We start from the raw sequence: 7997 nt of genomic DNA on the forward strand, positions 1-7997 counted from the left end.
ATATATTATATACTGCACACTTGTGTGTACATATTTACGGATTGTTTTGTATGTAACAATTATAATATACAATAATATCCAAGACTATATTCAAAAGATCATGAATATGAGAATATTTTTGTTGGAGTATTCTCCAAGGCGGAAGTGCTAAAAATTATTGTGAGATAATGAGAGTTGACTGTAGTTGTGTGGTTGACGAGTGAATGAACGGTGAACAGACGTTCTCTCGATAGATGGATAAGAGCTTAGAACGAAATAAACAGTGGAATGATCAACGCAACGTGTTATCACTTGATTGACTTGTATACCTTTAGATTAACATTAACAGTTTATTTATTGAAAGATACAGAATAGTACGTTTTGTAAAGAAAGTCAAACTTCTGTTATAGAAGAATAATTTTATTTCAGTCCCTGGTTCAATCTCCACGGGTGGTCACCAGAGAGAGAGAGAGAGAGAGAGAGAGAGAGAGAGAGAGAGAGAGAGAGAGAGAGAGAGAGAGAGAGAGAGAGTATTTGCACTGTCGATTGAGACACTTCTAAAACAAAATGGTCGTTAAGCTAAACATTGCTTCAAAATAAAAGATCTCTAAACGCTTTTACGGTTAACGCGTCTTTTATTCTGCAACACGACGGAACATTAGAACATTTATTTGCTTATGTGAACATAATTTCAGTTCTTTCAACTTTCAGGCATACAAATATCACTTGTTTTAATCTGGAAGTTTTGATTCCAAGAAGTCAGTGACGTAAACATTGTCACTTATACTTATTTTATTCTGGATTTCTTTTGGTTCCAAGAAATCCTTGACCGTGGGTGGGCGTGACAGGTTGACTTGACTTTGTTTTCCTTGCACAAGTGACGTTACAGTTACAATCTCACGTCGCACAGGTTCTGGCTTACTGAGCTTCCAGTTCAGGGAATATTGACTTATTGACGCTTTAAGGGTCCATTTATTCTACCCCGTACCCACCGGCTGTTTAAATCTGATTTTCAGATTTGTGTGATTGTGTGCACACTGCGATCTCTGACTCTGATTTTGAACGATGGTTAGTGTTACTAATAATAGTAATAGTATTTACTAGATATATTATAATTATTTATTGAACTAGCTGCTAGCTGAATAGGTTTACGGTTTATTCACATTTCTATTTCTATCACATCCTCCAGTTCCAGAGCTCTTGAGCTAGATGAAGGCGAAGGCTGTCATTATTCCCAGACACCTGTCGAAAATGGCTGTCATTATTCCCAGACACCTGTCGAAAATGGCTGTCATTATTCCCAGACACCTGTCGAAAATGGCTGTCATTATTCCCAGACACCTGTCGAAAATGGCTGTCATTATTCCCAGACACCTGTCGAAAATGGCTGTCATTATTCCCAGACACCTGTCGAAAATGGCTGTCATTATTCCCAGACACCTGTCGAAAATGGCTGTCATTATTCCCAGACACCTGTCGAAAATGGCTGTCATTATTCCCAGACACCTGTCGAAAATGGCTGTCATTATTCCCAGACACCTGTCGAAAATGGCTGTCATTATTCCCAGACACCTGTCGAAAATGGCTGTCATTATTCCCAGACACCTGTCGAAAATGGCTGTCATTATTCCCAGACACCTGTCGAAAATGGCTGTCATTATTCCCAGACACCTGTCGAAAATGGCTGTCATTATTCCCAGACACCTGTCGAAAATGGCTGTCATTATTCCCAGACACCTGTCGAAAATGGCTGTCATTATTCCCAGACACCTGTCGAAAATGGCTGTCATTATTCCCAGACACCTGTCGAAAATGGCTGTCATTATTCCCAGACACCTGTCGAAAATGGCTGTCATTATTCCCAGACACCTGTCGAAAATGGCTGTCATTATTCCCAGACACCTGTCGAAAATGGCTGTCATTATTCCCAGACACCTGTCGAAAATGGCTGTCATTATTCCCAGACACCTGTCGAAAATGGCTGTCATTATTCCCAGACACCTGTCGAAAATGGCTGTCATTATTCCCAGACACCTGTCGAAAATGGCTGTCATTATTCCCAGACACCTGTCGAAAATGGCTGTCATTATTCCCAGACACCTGTCGAAAATGGCTGTCATTATTCCCAGACACCTGTCGAAAATGGCTGTCATTATTCCCAGACACCTGTCGAAAATGGCTGTCATTATTCCCAGACACCTGTCGAAAATGGCTGTCATTATTCCCAGAAACCTGTCGAAAATGGCTGTCATTATTCCCAGACACCTGTCGAAAATGGCTGTCATTATTCCCAGACACCTGTCGAAAAGGCTGTCATTATTCCCAGACACCTGTCGAAAAGGCTGTCATTATTCCCAGACACCTGTCGAAAAGGCTGTCATTATTCCCAGACACCTGTCGAAAATGGTCAAATACAGAGTAGAAAAAAACAAACAATAATTTATTTTTTTAAAATAAAAACAAATTAAGAAATTCATGCTCAGAAACGGAATAAAAGGCCAAACAAAAAGGAGAAAAGAATAGACTCGCTCAAAAAAAGAAAAAAGAAAAGAGGTGGTGGGAGGATGGATGGGACATTTATCCCTTGCAACATAAAAAGAAGACACAGAATTTAAAAAAGAAAAAAAGGTGGCAGAACCAGGATTTGAACCCACAACGTCGATTCTGGTAAAACTTCCAGGGCAGACGACTAAACCATTCGGCCATGACACCCACTTCGAAGTCGACGCATATTGTGTATATGTAGTAACAACTGATTTAATGTTGGTTAATTTTATGTTTTTATAGATATTTTATTAACTTTCCTTATTTCTATGTGCATTTGGAAACATTCCATATTCTAGAATGTGGATAATTGTTTAAAATAGCGGAGTTTCAAATATGTGTCTGGGGATAACGAATTTTCATCATCCCCAGACAGGTGTCTGGGGATAATCACAGCGTCAGATGAATTGATGTGCTCGTCGGGAAATCAGTGAAAATTAATTTTTTTTAGGCTGTTGTATTCAATTGTAGTTATAGTAGTGTTGTCCTGTGCCTGTGCGAAAATTAAAAGCGAGAAAAGAGCAGAAATCTTAAGATGATCTCCATTTTATTTTCGCTGCAGCTATTCAGACTCTCCTGGCTATTGGGACTCAAACTCCAATGCGCATGTCATGTGCAATCAACAAGTTATTTGGACTCGAGTCAGAATAGTCAACCGTTGCAATTAGTTTGTTTTGTTTGGTTTTTGTGTGTTTGTTGTTGTTGCTGCTTGTTTGTTGGTTTTTTTTTTTAGTTTGTTTTTAATTTCAATTTATTTTATTTTATGACAATGACAATTACATGCAAATGAGAATAACAACAATAATAATGGTATCAACCGGTAATCTAAACCCGCCTTATTTGATGTGAAAGACGAAATTATTGATCCTTTGGAAGTCAAGTTAGAAATTAAAAAGAAAAGAGTTTAAAAAGGACCAGAAGTAAATCAAAGTCAAAGTCACTTTGGTCTAAGGGGAAGGCTGTTCTACAACTTTACACGACGTTAAAAAAAATCAGATAACAAAATATAACACATATTCTGCTAGAGTTAGACAGGCAATTATCCTTCGGCAGTCTGAAAAAGGAAATAAAAGTCAAAGCTGTGTCGGTCTGATCTGGGCAAAACAGAATTTATTCCGAACTCTTCTCCTTCTGCTTCTATCATTTCCACCCTCTACCCACTGTGCACACACAGTGGAGTTTTGAGTCCGAATAGCCACGTGAGCTATTTAGACTCTAATCCAATTGCTTTATTTTCATGGGGGTTGAGGTGACTGTGTGTTTATGGCATTGCATCATGACCCAGAGTTCCTGGGTTCAAGCCCAGCTTCAGGCACTTTCGTTTGTTTTCCCCTAGAGCAAGATTATCAATTTGAGAAAATTATCTGAGAAAAATTTTCAGAGAAAAAAAAATTAAACTGTTTATGTGTATGGAAATGTCCCTTGCATGTCTTAGGATTATGATTTTATGACGAGCAAATTAAAACAAGGAACAGAAAAGCTCTAAATCTAGATTATAATATTAATATATAATAGTCCAAACACATACAGCTGTTTTGTGTCATGACAGTTTTGGGCTTTATGGGTGTCCCGTTTTAGCTCTTTGAATAGATTACTGAGATCTTTGAATAAAAGATTGTACAAAAAATGAATAAGTATCCTGACATTTTTTACTTTTGACTTTAGAAGAGACAAAGAAATCCCAGATATCCAAGCTCAATACTGCTGTACCCTGGAAAAACACATACAGTAGAATAACTTTAAACCGAAAGAAGCTAAACCGAAAAATACCTTAAACCGCAAAGAATTTAATAAATTGTGCTAGTTTCTTCATTATCTATGTACTAATTCTTACGATGAACCGAAATACTTCTAAGCAGGACTTTCTTTAAACCGAAACAACTTGAGAGCACCTTCCCTTTTTCTTTCTCTATTTTTCTTCAAAAATTCGGGAAGGAGGCCACACTTAATAATGCCCGGCGATATTAAACAGAGCGTAAGTATAAGATGAGGGTGATGGGTGAGGTGGGGGGAGGCAAACACTTCAATCACTGCACTTGGGCTTGGCCAACACCCTAGGACTTCATAATATAGATGTCACTGCCAACACCACAATCGCACGGACTGGAAAAGAAAGACAGCGGGTGACTGGCAGGCGAAAAATGAGGAAAGAGGGGGAGTTGGGGTGTAGAATCACGCAAGCGAGATGTTCTCGCTCATGTGTTGATGCTTTGGAACGGACTGGATTTGCAACACCGATAAGGAAGGGGGGGGGGGGGTGGTAGACAACTTACCATTGACATGCCATTTCATTTCCACTTTGTTTAAATGTGAGGAGGGGGGGGGGGGGGGGGTTCTATGTAATTAGGCCTTTGAACCTAATGGCTTTTCAACAAAAGAGAGATGTGTAGTAGACAGCTTAGCATTGACACGCCTTTTCATTTCCATTTCATTTCACCTCTGAGTAGCTGCGCATCATTCATTATCAATTATCACACAAGGCCTTTCGATCTTATTTTAGCTTTGCATTTTACTAAAAGATGTCTAAAAGTAAGCACTGTGCTTACACGTTTGAGTTTAAAATCAAAATACTATGTGAAGTCGATGAAAAAAAAGTTGATCAAGACAGAGATACATATGTAAAATACACGGCATCCCGAACTCAACTCTTTCAACAATTTTGAATTGAAAACGAAAACCCCCAAAAATATTTTTAAAACACACCCAAAAAAAAATAAAAAAATTAATGGTTACGAAGACGGCATTTATTCAACAACTCCATTTAACGGGAAACCCATGATACGATTAAATGAGCAAATTCCTTAAATAGTTACCTACTACCCTTAAAAACATTGCAAAACAGGAACTTGCTTTAAACCAAAATGTCTTTAAACCGAAATGGTTTAGAAGGTCCCCAAAATTTCGGTTTAAAGTAATTCTACTGTATTTTAAAATTTGGTCAGAAAACTCATCCTTCAAATATTGATCGATTTAAATGACCCTCATCGTGGCAAAAACTCTCAAACCCAGGACTTCTGTTTTTTCCAGAATACGCACAATACTGTGTCCAAATTCCAAATGTTCGAACATCCTCATTGTCTCCATTGTTATTATTGTTTTTATTTTTGTGTGTTTTCCCCTCAGGCCAGCCTTCCCTTGAAAGATCTGGTTCTCACCAGCGCCAAAGAGTTCCTGGCTTTCATCAACAAATCACCGTCTCCCTTTCATGGTTGGTAATTGGGAGGAGGGGGGGGGGGGGGGGGCGGCAAAGGGTGGGAGGGAGGGTGAGAGAGTGATAGAAAGAAAAGATAGAAAAAAATATATAGAGATAGATAGTGGAGAGAGAGTGAGAGATTAATAGATTGATAGAGACAGAGAGATAAATAGATAGAGAGAGAGATAGATAGATAGAGAGAGAGAGAGAGAGAGAGAGAGAGAGAGAGAGAGAGAGAGAGAGAGAGAGAGAGAGAGAGAGAGAGACAGACAGACAGAGAGAGAAATAAAGAGAAAGACAGATAAATAGAGAATGAGAGAAAGACCGGTAGACTGAGAGAGAGAAAAAAAGACTGATAGATAGAGAGGGAAAGAGAGACCTGAGATATAATTAATCCCTTATTGATGAAAGTGAGTTTTGTTTGATTGAATTCCAAAAGACTTTATTTTCCTGCATCACTTCTAATCATTTTGCTTTCCAACTACATTGTCATCTTCTAGTTCATTCCCACATAATACCAGATTAACAGCCTGGGTCACATTTCTTAGATCTGCCATAATTCCATTTTAAAACAATTGGTTACATCTGCTGATGCTTGGGAGATTTTATCAGAATTGTTGTCGTATTTTTTTTCTTTTCCAGCTGTGGACGAAGTGAAGAAAGCTTTGATAAACAAAGGCTTCAAGGAACTCAAGGAATCAGAACACTGGAGCATTGCCCCCCTTAGCAAGGTGATTTGTAGGTCATTCAATGTCTGAGGCCAGTTCCTCCTTAGGTCGGACAAAGCCAGACAAAGAAAAACGAGTTTAGATTTTACTGCAAGATAAACAACTCATTTCACTGGCCAATCGACTGATGTGGCACTCGCAAGTCAAAGGTATTATAATTTCTTGTCACATGTAACAAAATCCAAAAAGTGGAACGAAATCAAAACAGAGCAATGAAATTTATAAATCAAAACAAAAGATTAAGAGGAAGTCATCCAAGTTTCTGGTTCCCGACACAAGAGTGGATGCCCACTTGTCCTCGTTCATACCATCAACATTGAGATCCTGAAATAGTCTCACATCTCCAATGAAAGAAAAATGCTGTGGTCTGTGGTATCTTCACGATTGAAGTTACAGACTTAGAAAGAAGAAGAAGAAAATGAGGAAGGTGAAGAAGAAGAAGAATTAGAAGTAGTAGTGGTGCAAATGAATGCCACAGTGGTTGACTGGCTATTCAACACTTGTACAATGAACAGTGTCATCTAAGCTAGCTTTTTGTCTGGCTTTGTCATACCTAAGGAACACACCTCTGGTGTGTGGTGGGTTAATTCCTACTTAGGGCAGAGGAACGATGGCCGTCCATGAACCGTTGGATGTGTCATCAGTTCACAGTCTTGCTGTCTCTTCTACTTTCATTTCTGCCGTCGTAAGACAAAGGGTCGCATATCGGGAAAACATTTTCTTTTACAGAACAGTCAATATACCGTTTTCTCCCATGTCTTTAAATCTATCAAGTCGTATAAAATAAAACATTTTTTATTGACTTCGAGTCACGAAACCCAGATAGAAATTGTACATTCATCTCATCAAGAATATGACAGTATATCTCAATAACTCTATTTGACCCGATTATCGATTTCGACCTTTTGTCATATTACGGCAAGTTTGTCCTGTCTGTGTGGCTTTGTGTCCGTGTGGCTTTGTGTCCGTGTGGCTTTGTGTCCTTGTCCTGGAATGGGAACTTTTAGTTTTACCTGAGCCTTGCTTGGAATTTTTTTGCTGAGAGGGAAACAGTTGGATGGATTTATTTTTTTGTGAGAGAGGATATTGTTTTCCTTGTAAATCATCTCACTGTTATAGACTACGTCATTGATTGGCTTTGGATAATAAGGCTGGCCGTATTTGTGAAGGGATAAAGACTGTTACAAGCAGGCACTCATCTATTTTACTTATTTTACTACCAATCATATTGTGGAAATTAACATAGACTGAGACCAATATTTTGAGCCACCAACTTTAATCAGTCTGGTATTGCAGCCAAATTTGGATCTTTTTTATTTTCATTATTAATATTTTTTTTTTTTTTTTTTTTTTGGGGGGGGGGGGGGGGGGGGGGGGGGGGCGGCGGCTCGAGAGCAAATGTGAAAACTAAGGACTGAGCATTACGCCCAACAGATTGTCTTAATATTCATTTGGGTCAACGGGTGATAGAATTCCCCTGACTTTAAGAAAGGTTGACAACTTACTCATATATCAATCTGTAAAGAATAGTTTTATCATTTGTAGACTTGCCA

The 7997-nt window shown here is 38.7% G+C and overlaps 1 protein-coding gene across 1 annotated transcript in view; it reads left to right on the forward strand.

The window, feature by feature from the left end:
* Positions 1–492: 492 nt before the first annotated feature.
* Positions 493–7997, forward strand: part of LOC144958386 (aspartyl aminopeptidase-like) — a 31371-nt gene continuing 23866 nt past the window's right edge. Inside the window, exons 1-3 of the mRNA XM_078890378.1 lie at positions 493–1047; positions 5647–5731; positions 6359–6447. Coding sequence (XP_078746504.1) covers positions 1045–1047; positions 5647–5731; positions 6359–6447 — 177 coding nt within the window. The 5' untranslated portion in view covers positions 493–1044. The remainder of the gene's footprint in view (positions 1048–5646; positions 5732–6358; positions 6448–7997) is intronic.

The sequence above is a fragment of the Berghia stephanieae genome, chromosome 12, assembly GCF_034508935.2.
Source record: "Berghia stephanieae isolate SIO BIC M18660-M18661 chromosome 12, UCSD_Bste_1.3, whole genome shotgun sequence".
Lineage (NCBI taxonomy): Eukaryota > Metazoa > Mollusca > Gastropoda > Nudibranchia > Aeolidiidae > Berghia > Berghia stephanieae.